At 41.0% G+C, this 12,711-nt stretch overlaps 1 protein-coding gene across 15 annotated transcripts in view; it reads right to left on the minus strand.

Annotated features, from left to right (window-relative positions):
• The window catches only part of TENM2 (teneurin transmembrane protein 2), a 1,251,785-nt gene that overhangs the window by 202,509 nt on the left and 1,036,565 nt on the right, over positions 1-12,711 (minus strand). For all 15 annotated transcript variants that reach the window (XM_043596358.1, XM_043596374.1, XM_043596352.1 and 12 more), the window contains one exon: positions 4,464-4,669. In XM_043596358.1, coding sequence (XP_043452293.1) covers positions 4,464-4,669 — 206 coding nt within the window. The remainder of the gene's footprint in view (positions 1-4,463; positions 4,670-12,711) is intronic.

Raw genomic sequence — 12,711 nt, forward strand, 5'->3', positions numbered from 1 at the left:
GACTCGCTTTGGTCCGTAAGACAAGGGGAATATCCAAGCAGTCCAAGATGCTCTACCTTCCTTCACTACAGGGAACTAGTAAAGCCTGGATAGGGGAAGTTCCACGGGTCTGTGTCCCTGAATGAGGCTCACCTGGCACCAAGTCTTCCTTCATCCATGTGAACGTGTAAAGTGGGGTTTCCAACTTCAGCACTACTGGCATCCTGGGAGGGATAATTCTTTGTTTGGGGGGTGTCCTGTGCGTGTGTGACAGCATCCCTAGGCTTGACCCACTAGCTGTTAGTAGCAGCTTTGGCCCAGTGTGACAACCATAAATATCCCCCAGACATTGCTGAATGAATCTGGGTGGAGGGGAGGGCGAAATCATCCCTGGTAAACAAAAAATGCCTTCTACTATTTTAAGTCATTTAGATTCTTAGGTTGCCCCCACTTTACAACTTAGAGATTTTATTGTAGCAAAAACATATGTAAACATTTATCGAAAGGGGACTGCTTCAAATGATGGGTGTTTCTGCTCCTTTTTGTTTGTGTGTTTAGAATTTTTTTTCTGCAATGAAAACACAGTTTGTTCTTCCATAAGAAGGGAAAACACTAGAAAATTAATTTTAAAAACTGTATTTGCATAATAACTCATCTATATACAGTGTTTGCTAGGGCCACATAGAGTTTCTTAGTACCATGAAACACTCGTATCTGGTATTTTTTTTAAATTGACGGGGCACCTGGGTGGCTCAGTTCGGTTAAGCGTCCAACTTCGGCTCAGGTCACGATCTCGCAGTCCGTGAGTTCGAGCCCCGCGTCGGGTTCTGTGCTGACAGCTCAGAGCCTGGAGCCTGTTTCAGATTCTGTGTCTCCCTCTCTCTCTGCCCCTCCCCCGTTCATGCTCTGTCTCTCTCTGTCTCAAAAATAAATAAAAACGTTAAAAAAAAATTTAAATTGTGCTTTAGTTTACAGCATGTTTTCCCATTCTACGTTTGTGGTGGTGGTATAATTACAACAACGTTGTGAGCCAGGTAAGGTAGGTAGACAAAGAAATGGAGGATAAAAGAGGTTAGGGGACAAGGCTTAGGTCTCCTGGTTAATATGTAGCAGGGCTTCCATTCTGAGTTCTCTAATTCCAGGACTTTCTCCCCTAATGCCATGTTGCCTCTGTACCACTGTAAAAAGCCACTTTCAAAAAGTCAACTGGGACACACTCTGATTCTTGAGAAATATAAGCAGGTAAAAAAGGATTCTCTTCTGTATTTAATATCCTTGGACAAGGATACTAAACCTTGTAGACTCTTGGTCAAAGCATGATACTCAATAAAATTTAAGCATAGCTATTTCATGCAACACAGCCAATAGAATTTCATAGTCACCCCCCCCCCCCCCGCCTCCCCATATCTTTCTCTTTCTCTCTTTCCAGCTCAAATGAGTCACCTTGGCTACACTGCCAATCCCCATAGAACTTATGTTCCTTGATAGGATATGCCAATAGAAATGAGAAATTCTATAATGGTTCGAGATGTGAGTTAGTCACCTATCCCTGCAAGGAGCTAAGTACCGTCTCCTCAAGGAAATGTACCTCATCAAATGGACATGAATGCATGTAATGACAGCGACTGAATGTGAGAATGTGTAGGGAGTTGTTTTTTTTTCTCTTTTTCTTTTTTTTAAGAAGTGTCCCTATATTGTACCTGTCTTGTGCATTTCTAAGTATCTGCACTGTGTCTCGCTTACTTGACCCTGTAACACACGCTAAACTCCCAAATTGGCAGCTGGACTGAAACCCTCAGCGTACATCAGCCCATGCCTATTCATTTCCCTTCCCTTGAACTGTGATGAGGCTGTCCCTGGAGTGGAGCTATTTTGAGAGGACGACCGCTAGAACAATCACTAGCCTGGCAGGAGATGGACAGTGTGGTGTAGCCACAAAAGAAGAAAAGACATTGTCATTGAGGGTTTGAGTCCTGAATGTCAGAACAGCAGGGAAACTGGGTAGAGTATGTTTCTGCCTGCTGTCCACTATCACTCAGTTACAGAGTTACCTACTTGACTTGCCATGATCATTTGCTTTTCCATGATACTAGTTGTTCAGAGCATGCAAGGGAAGGGGGATAACAGTGCTTTGGAACAGTGTCGGGAAGAAGCATTTTTCTCCAGCAAAGCACCTTGCATCCAACTGGCTGAGAGGAAAGTTATTCTCAGCTGTGCCCAGAGGCATGTTCATATTTACTCGAATAAGGCCAATAAGCAGATTTCACCACCACTGCAAGTGGTGCTGTAGTAGAATCAGTGGAGCCTGAAGGTCAAGGAGACCACCTCACAATTTACTTAACTTCCCAGAGCATCACCCTGCTGCCTGCCAGAAGTTACAGAAATGCCACAGGGATTCCTGCCAGCCCACTTCCTCTCTTTCTCTTGATGAGAATCTCTTTGAAGAGCAGATACAATTTTTGTATTGGGAGTTCTGCTTGGTCAGGGGCTGTGTTAACTCATCCCTGAATAATCAGTGCCTCAACCAATAAATATTTTTCTGGATGGGTGGATGGATGGAGGATTTATTGATTACTACTTTACATATTGGTCCCTATAGCATGGACTGTGTATGCTAAAACAAAACAAACAGAAAACAAAAAGCCCCCAAAGCCCTCCTCTAAGGCTCTGTGATACTTTCAGGTTGTAAAGATGGGGCTGCAAATAAGTTTCATCATGAGAGCCAACACTGGTCAGTTGCTAGCAGCTGCCTTGAGGGTTCTGTGGGAGGTATCTATGCACTGAGATCACTGAGGACAAAGTGCAGCCCTCGATTAGCGATGTCTGCCAGGAGCCAAAGCCAAGGAAATGGTGGCCTGATGCCTTTGCATTTGCCAATGGGTTTAGAGCTCGCAATTCTTTCAATTCAATTTTCTAGATGAATACCTTTCCAACACATTTTAAAGTCATCTTTGACTGCATATAATGGGTAGTTAAGGAAGTTTTCCTTCCACTGGGGTATTTTCCTAATGTACTTCTTTATGTACTTGCCGGATTTGAAAGCAAATGAGGCGGGAAAGCCCTACGTGGTTTTTCTCAGGATATGCAATTCTTATTGGAAAAGAAAACCAAGCTAGGTGGGTGTTAATTTATCCCCAATGGTGGGTATATAATAAAATCTCTGCCAGGACAAATTAAAGGAGGGGTGAGAGAAGAGACAATGAAATTCATACTCTAATCCAGTCTCTTCATTCCCAACATGGGATAATCTGACTTTCAAAGTGCTAAGGATGTCCCAAGGAACTCAGTAGAGGGTAGAACAGAAGAACAGAAATCACAGAGAAATGGCTGAATTTTGGCCAGTGTTACACAACTCTTTTTAAATTCACTGGGATGTCTCCTAGTGATATTTTAACAAACTAATACAATAACTAGAATACCTGAAAAGTGCCTGAGGATTCAGCCCCAGGGCTAGCAAAACTGGCTTCTTCAGGTAGGAATGTTATCTTTTTTTTTTTTTTGGACACACCATACAAACAACATAAACTATGCCATTTTACATTCTAGTAGTGTTTTTTTTTTTAATTTTAAAATTATTTTTTTATTTAGTTTTTGAGAGAGAGTCAGAGAGCAATTTGGGGAGGGGCATAGAGAGAGAGGGGGAGACACATAATCTGAAGCAGGATCCAGGCTGCCAGCTTTAGCACAGAGCCTGACACTGAGCTCAAATTCACAAACTGTGAGATTATGACCTGAGCCAAAGTTGGACACTTAACTGACTGGGCCACCCAGATGCTCCTACATTCTAGTAGTTTTTGAGTGTATTCACAATGTTGTACAACTGTCACCACTATCTAATTCCTGAAAATTTACAATATCCCTAAAAGAAACCTACCATACCTACCAGCAGTCAGTAACAATTCCCTCCTCTCTCACCCCTGGCAATCACTAATCCCCTTTCCATCTCTATGGATTTGCCTATTCTTGACAGTATAAATGGAATCATACAATATATGGGCTTTTGTATCTGGATTCTGTCACCTAACACCATACTTTTCAGACTCATCAATGTTGTAGTGTATAACAACACTTCATTCCTTGATATAGTTGCATAGTATTTCACTGTATGCATATATCACATTTTGTTTATCCATTCATCCAGTTCATGGGCATTTGGGTTGTTTCCACTTTTTGACTATTATGAATTATGCTGCTTTGAATGTTCATGTATATGTTTTTATGAGAAATAACCTTTTCAATTCTCTGTGTATATGCCTAGAAGTGGAATTACTGGGTCAGATGGTGACTCTATGTTTAACTTTTTGAAGAAATGTCAAACTGTTTTCCACAGGAGCTGCACCATTTTACATTCCTACCAGCAACATACCAATGTTCCAATTTCTCCACACCCTGCCAACACTTGTTATTGTCCAACTTCCAACTATAGTCATCCTAGTGGGTGAGGAGTAGTAATTTTTTAAAACTCATATCAAGTATGTTCATACCTGGGCATGGGATGGTGGAAGTCCTCTTCTTATGTAAACACCAAAGAGAGCATCCTTCCCAAGGGAGATATTGAACTTTAAGAACTGGGGTTGACTGATGTGAATCTGTGATCTCCAAAACACGCCTGGTGGGACTTCTTGGGTCACCCGTCGACCAACTTCTGCTTCACCACTGTCTATGCTGCTGTTTTTCAATGACCAGGGCACTGGAAAGCAGGAATTGACATCAAGTCAGTGATATCTGTACACATTTGTTGGTTCTACATTTCTGTTTAATTGCATGCCAGGAGTTTCAAAAAAATTACGATTAAACTCATGGCAAGTTTGTCTTTAAGTATAAACTCATAACCCAGGGCATGTGAAATACTGGCACCATGCTTTCTAAACTTCTTTGATTACTATTAACTGATCAAATATAGTAAGAGCTGGAGTCTGGGAAGCACAGGTAAAGCTTCCAATAACCTCGAATATGACTGGGGTGTAAAATTATCAGCAGGGGAGAAGAGAGTGATATTAATTTGGCACCAAATCTAATTCTTGTAGCCTTTAATTATTCTTTCCAGCCACAGACAAGTCCAATATACTCTCTGACATTTTCATAAATTAAAATAGAAAGAAGCAACTGTGAACAAAAAATTCGTCCAAAGTAAATAACTGTAGAAAATAAGGACTTGATGTCAGACTGATCTAATATTGGGGGTGACTCCTTCCTTGAGTTAGCAGGAGGGATCTAAGCACACTGTGGAAATCACACCTCTGTCATGGCATCATCATAGCATCTCTGTTGCATTTGAAATCACGAATACAGAAAATATTGGTTGCCCACATTGAGCTTCCTTCAAAACTTTAGTGAAAGGAGTTCCAGAAATACCTATTTTTAAAGAGGATTTAATAGCAATGAACTCGCCAGTACCTTCTACACTTCTGAGGGTGGTTTTATTTGCAAGCACAGAATTCAGGAAAATCTGGGAGTTGCTAGTAGTCACACAAGGAAAGCAGTTAATCTCTTGGACTCTCATTTCCCTGATCCCTTAAATGGGAACACAACCTAGATGGAACCTAGTTTTATCATGGTAATTTGTGATTTGTTCAAATGGGACTTCTGAAAGAAGTTCTGGGGGACTTTTCACTTTTCAAGCCATCACTTTGATGGCCTTGTGGATTGGAAAACCTCTTCTGCCCAATGGGCAAAGGATGGGAATCAAGTTCCCTTCTGCATTCTGGAACGGATGGGTTCTTGAGAAAATATTTATCTATATTTGGCAACAGTCCAGCGTAAAAGATTTGGATGGTCAGGAGAGGTTGTGGGAACCACAAGCAGCTGAAGGCTGGCACAAAGTGTTAGTGAAGCTGTCTGACTTAGCAGACCTGGTCTGTCACTATTCTGGTCCCTGCATTAAGACAAGACTCATAAATGACCTTGATGCTACTTTCTCCATCTGTAAAATGGAGAGGTGAAATTTTTGGATTTCTGATGGTTTTCCATACCTAAATTATAAAAGAAAAACACAGAATGACTTGAGGGTGAGAGACTAAGAGGAAAATTACCAGGTGTACTCACAACTGCAAAGAAAAGACTCTCCCCCTCCCCGTTCCCCCGTTTCCCCCGTTCAGAAACCAGCCAGGGCATGCCTGCTTGTAGTCTGACATAAAGGCGGGAACCAGTCAAGTTCTGCTGAATGGTTTGAAATAAAGGCGGGAACCAGTCAAGTTCTGCTGAGCGTTCAAATTTAAATGTTAACCAACAACAGCTCTGTAACCTCTAAAAAATATCCCTAACTTGTTTGTGCCTGTCTATAAAAGAAGCTGTAAGATCCTTACTCGGGGCCTCTTAGCGTCACCGGCAACGAGTGCGCGGAGGTCCGGGTTCGAACCTGCAATAAGCGACCCTTGCCGCTTGGCTTTGATTCTGGACTCTAGTGGTTTGTTTTCGGGGGGTCTCTCGAATCGGGGCATATCAAGGGTATGAAGTTATTTTTTTTTCCTTTTTATTTTTTCTTTTTAAAACAAGAGAGGGAATGATTCATTTTTATTTAGCTCAATAGGGGATCAAATAAAAAGTCAGCAAGGGCTTAAAATAAAGCAGGAGAAACAATGGTTGAGATTTTAAGAAGAAATTCTTGACCTCTAGAAAAACAAAACTAGGGAACAGGTTTCTGAGGGAAGTTTGGAAGCTCTCGTCACATAATATCGCCAAGGAAAGAAATAGATAGTAAGTCCCGAGTGGGTCAAACCTTTGGATGCAACTAGATGGTTTATTCCTCAAACATGTTTATGTGGATAATGGACATGGAATACTTCTCTGCAGGGGGAGGAATAATGCATGGTATGGAAGAACAGAGATTCTGGGCGGAGACTTGCTAAGTGTATCAATTCTCTATGTCTTAGTTCCCACATCTGAATAGTTGGGATACTATTACTTATTTCATAGGGTTGTTGTGAGGATTTAATGAGTTAATCCATGCAAAGCTCTTAATTTTAGGCACAACAGAAGTCCTAAATAAAAATTAGCTACCATTACTATTATTATCAATAAGGCTCTCAGCCTAAATAGAGTGTTGTTGATTTTGCTGAAATAATGGCATGTCCAGGGGGAAATACTTGTTATCATCCATTAATCAGAGGCTCTAATTATTATAATTTGAACTAATTTGTATGTAAAAATGCTGCTTTTGGCAGACTTCCCCCCCCCCCACATTAGGGTCTTTGGGGGGAAGGGATATAATAAAAAGGACCCAGTAAGGAAGAGGTGTAATAAAAAAGACCCCTGGGGAAGAATAGTTTAGGGGCCTCTGATAGAAACCAAAAATAAACCCAGCAATCACAGTGTGGCAACAAGTTAAAGAAATTCATTTAAAATAAAAAAAGAATTTTAAAGAAATTATTCATCTTTAAACTTAATAAGATGGGCTTTCCTTCATGTCTGTTGGGCTTTCAGGGGTTGCTGGGTTAATGACAGGATATGAAAAAGAAGCAGGAAATCAGCACCCATGAGCCTGCTAATCTACTGTTGAAACCTAAACGGATTTTGATAATGTCAAGCCCAATGAGGATGCAAGAGATTCACAAGGGAGCCAGCTGCCAGAGAATGGTTGCTCTGGAGGAATTCAGACAAGGAGCCTCAGGGGCTTGGTTTGTACAGCAGTGGGAGCCCTGTTCTTTTACTAGACCCAACTTCAGGACACCACCTTCTGTAAATTAGCTGCTACCATCAGCGAGTACAGGCTGCCTTTTCAGTATTCACACCTCCTCCTAGGATTTCATATGCTCCCCTTCTTCATTTCCAATCCACTAAAGGAGGAAGTACATTGGGTGATGAAGTACAGGTTTTGCAGCCAGACACAGTGGGTTTAAATTCTGTCTCTGGTTCTTCCTTGCTGTGGACCTCTAGCAATTTGCTTAACCTCTCTGGGTCTCCATTCTTCTTTATAGTAACTATCTCATAGGGTGGGAGTAACAAATGGAAGTATACAAAGGGCTTTGTACAGAGCCTGGCACATAATAATAGCAAAATATATGCTAGTTAGCTTCATTTAATTAAATAAAAAAATGAAGAGCTATATGGGAAAGCACCTGGCTTTCTTTTTAGAGTAAAGGATTTTCCTTTTTAAAAAATTTATTTGAGAGAGAGAGAGAGAGAGGAGAAGAGAGACAGAGAGAGACAGAGAGAGACAGAGAGAGACAGAGAGAGAATGAATGAATGAATGAATGAATGTGTATGCATGTGAGCAGAGTATCATATGGGAAGGGGCAGAGAGAGAGGGAGAGAGAATCCTAAGCAGGTCATCCTGGAGCCTGTTGCAGGGCTTGATCTCAGAACTGTGAGATCATGACCTGAATTCAAATCAAGAGTCAGACAGTAAACCAACTGACCACCTAGGGGCCCCTAGAGTAAAAGATTTTCTAAAAGAAAAAGAAAAAAAAACATTGCATGGATATGTGATATATATGTTTATGTATATGTGTATATCTATGTTTATATATTTGTATATCTACCAATCAAGAGACAGTGTCTAATTCTTCTGCAATAGACCTAACTATGGGAACAAGTGTAAAATTGTTGGTTGGGATCTGTTCCCACTACTGATTTTTGGTGGGACTTTCCAGAGCTGGTATGATTACTTTACTGATAAACCTGTTTTATTGAGTAGCCCTGAAATGAAGGTCCAGGTCAGCTGCACCTTCACACCGATGCTGTCTTTTCCTTTACACCCAGCCTTCACTCCTACCATCAAATAAGTAGACTCTTTCTCCGAGTGTTCATAGCATTTACTCTTAAGTCTACTGCAGGGTCCAGCACCTGTTGTTAGGTCCTATAATTGATTTTGCTTGCCTTCGTAAGTCTCTCATATTAGACACTGCACTCCCTGAGGTCAGATAGAGGTGCAAATGCATCTTTGGGTTCTATAAGGTTTGCACCTGGCAAACCATGGATGATTTATAAATGCTTGCTGAACTGAATCAAGTTTTACCTGCCCAGCTGCTGGGGTGTTTTAACATAACCCCTGTGACCACCAGGTAAAAATGAGTGCCTTAAAGTAGATTTACTTTGAAAAGTTGCATGTAAACTGACTCCCCCCCCCCCCCCCCAGTAAAACCAAAAGCTTGAAAACTTTATGGGGAAATTTACTATTTAAAGGAAACTTCATTGAGAATCCTCTTCAAAAATCATGAATAAACTCTTAATGTATCTTTTGTATAAAACCTTATAGGTAAATAAGCAAACCAGGGAGACTGGAATATAGTGGAAAGGTTGTTAGATAACAACCAAAAGCGAAGGGTCTTATTCCTGATATTTAACCTTGGACCTTTTGTGGAAAGAAACAGGGGTGTAAATGAACTTTGTTTGAACTCCCTCCTTGCTACTAAGCAGCTGACTAGTTTGAGGCAGTTCTAGCTCTCAAAGTCTCCGTGTCCTTATCTACATGAGAGAGGTTTGGACTCAGAGTATCTTATGGGACATTACACTGTAGTCTACTGTGTTCTAACAGAGAGAGCTAGGGGGTGAGGAGGGGTGAGTCATCTCTGGATATATGCTACAAAGAGTGTGTGGTGTGTGTGTGTGTGTGTGTGTGTGTGTGTGTGGTCCGCAGGAGGGAGGAGAGGTTATCCGATTTCACTTTTAACAAATTCAATTCGTTTAACATAAGTTACAATTACTATTAAAAGCTAGTGACTACTTTCAAAGTAAATTCTCCAGATAATGGCAACTGAATTCTGCTTTTGCAAAGTGGAGTTTTCAATACTTTTATATAAAAAAAATCTTCATTTTGAAATAATTTCAGATTTACAGTAACATTTTTTAAAAACAGTACAAAGAATTCCTGCATATCATTCACCCAGATTCCATAAATTTAATACATATTTGTTTTATCATTCTTTCTTTTCTCTATTTTTTTTCTGAAGAATGGGGAATAAGTTACAGATAGGTTGTTCCTTTTACCTCTTGATTCTTCTATGTGTTTTTCCTAAAAACAAAGGCATTCTTTTTCAGAGCCACTGTACAGTTATCAAAAACAGTAAATTAACATTGATACAATGTATTTCTAACTTAAAGATCTGATTCAAATTTGCCAGTTGTTACACAACATTCTGTGTAACAAAGGAAAAAAAAAAGCTTTCCTACATAATTAAAAAACATCTTTAAATTGAGTGTGCAGGGGCGCCTGGGTGGCTTAGTTGGTTAAGCGTCCGACTTCAGCTCAGGTCATGATCTCACAGTCCGTGAGTTCGAGCCTCATGTCGGGCTCTGTGCTGACAGCTCAGAGCCTGGCAGAGCCTGGAGCCTGCTTCGGATTCTGTGTGTCCCTCTCTCTCTGACCTGCCCCCATTCATGCTCTGTCTCTCTCTGTCTCAAAAATAAAACGTTAAAAAAATAAAATAAATTGAGTGTGCAAAACTTCTGTAATGTTAAAAACAATAAAAAAGGAAAAAAAATGTTATGCAAACATTGCCTTGAAAGACATAAATAGGAAAGCAGGCATTTGTAAACTGCTGAAGCCAGTGTGGGGAACCATCTCAGTAGCTCTGTTCCTAGAGGTCAAGTCCCTGGGCTGTTGTCCAACAGGAGTGAAGATCTGTGCTGCTCCTGAAGGTCAAGGAGGCCAGCACCCTGAGTCAGGCTCCCAGTCCTACCAAGAAGGATCTAACTCTGGGCTCCTCCTGGCCCTGCTTGTGTTCTAGGACCCCAACATGGCTAATTCCTAATGGGGTGCCACTGAGAGACAGACAACAAGGAAGCAAAGTAATCACACTTTCTATCCTTTACTGAGAAGATCTGAGACCTCAGGAGGCATGTTGGACAGTGAAGCTGTCAGCCCTGGGTTTGAATCCCAGCTCTGACAACTACTAGCTGTTGCCTTTGGGCTAACCACTCCCTTTCTCTGGGTTTGTCTACTCATCTGTATAATGGGGTGGTTTCTGAGGATTAACCAGGGTAACATATGTAGCACCCAATCTGTGGCACTTCTACATCTTTCTACCCAGGTGTTGTGCTACCCAAACACAGCCATAACTATTTTTCCCAGATTTAGAGTATAAATTTATGATGGTATAGTTAAAATATATGCTGCCCAGCATAGGTACAATGAACTAGTGTAGGTAACAATGAGATAAAGGGCCACGGGGTGGGATAGGACTCAGTGAAGCAGGAAGTCATTTTCTAGAGCAGCTGAAATCAATATTCAATGAGTGATCAATATGTCTATAGATAAGGAGGGACCAGTCACGTGAAGGAAGGTGCTAAAAGCAGAAAAAACAAAGTCACAAGATCATGAGTTCCAAATTGCCCATGTTGCTGTATACTCTAGCTGCTTTTCAGGTGGACAACTCTCTGGAGCCTACTTTAGCAAAAATCTGCCAGATTTTATTTAACAATGACTAACAAGTGTCCCAAGCAATGTTGTGGAGATCATTCATTCATACTTGACGCAACAAATATTTGTCAAGCATCTACGAAAGCGCTAGGTAATTTTTGCTCAACATCAAATGCAGGGATGCATATCATACCCCCAGTATCCCTCATCCAGGCAGCAAGGCATGGTCCCAGGGACTCAGTGTGGGCTTCAGTTGGTGGCATCAGGAGAAGATTTAAACAGCCATCCCATAATCATTCAGTGAAAGACTGGCCACCACCCTTGGGTTCTGGGTAGTGACTGAGCATCATGTCCTGGCAAGGAGCACTGAGTCCCACCCACATTTCCCTGAGCTGCGGCTTCTATGTCAAACTTTCCTCCCTATCTATGAGATGCAGGACCAAAAGTGGAGATGATGATCATTTTGCCCTAAAAAGCAGATGCTTCATGATGGTTCTGGCTGATTCATCTCCAGCTTAAAGATGAGATTTCTTGGATTTTTGAGGCAACACTCTAATGATCAATTTTATAGGATAGTCCACCTCTATAACTCCACGGAAGAGTGCTCATGTAAATGTGAAGCTATTGCCTATTTCAGAAACACGTACCTAAAATTCCAACCAGTTAAATAAGACTGATGTCGAGCAAAACGACAGCCTTCCATAGCCACATTAGGAGCTAATCATTTCAGAAAATGTTGCCATAATTCATTTATGGAAACAGCGAGACTATTCCCCAAACAAGTGATAACGGGAATGGACTCATAGTCATAGCCGGGAAATGAAACCTCATATTAATACTTCCTAAACTTAACCGAACTCCAGAGGCACCTCAGCATAAATCTGCCTTACAGATTATTCTGCCTCACATATTTTTATCTATTGCAAATAAAGTTGAATTCAGATTATTGCTTCAGTCATTACACCTCGTTTCCATTTATTTGGGAATCAGGACAACCATCTGAAGCTTCTGTTTAACCAAGAGATAGGCAAAGAGATTCTCCTAAGGACATTAGATTCACTGCCTTACACTACAGCTCCTCTGAATCAGTCCATCAGCCTTCACCCTGCTGCTGGCTGGCTATTCTTCAGGAATAGATTTCTATCCTCAGTGTTCACTGCTCCCATGATGTATTCACAACATCACACAGCAATAATGATTTTTATAAAATCCTTCAGCAGTTGGGACTACATGTGGCCTTTACATCTTTTGAAACCCAATTTGTCACCTTAGATAAAAATGGCCAACTCTTTGCCACTAGGGGAATTAACAGACATTTATTTATCTGACCATTCAGGTGAGCATGATTCTGCATTAATATGTAGTTCAGTTTATTAGTGTTATTTATAGCAGCTAAAATTTACTGAGTGGTTACTGCTGGCCATGCCATCTCC

Source organism: Prionailurus bengalensis, chromosome A1 (genome assembly GCF_016509475.1).
Source record: "Prionailurus bengalensis isolate Pbe53 chromosome A1, Fcat_Pben_1.1_paternal_pri, whole genome shotgun sequence".
NCBI lineage: Eukaryota > Metazoa > Chordata > Mammalia > Carnivora > Felidae > Prionailurus > Prionailurus bengalensis.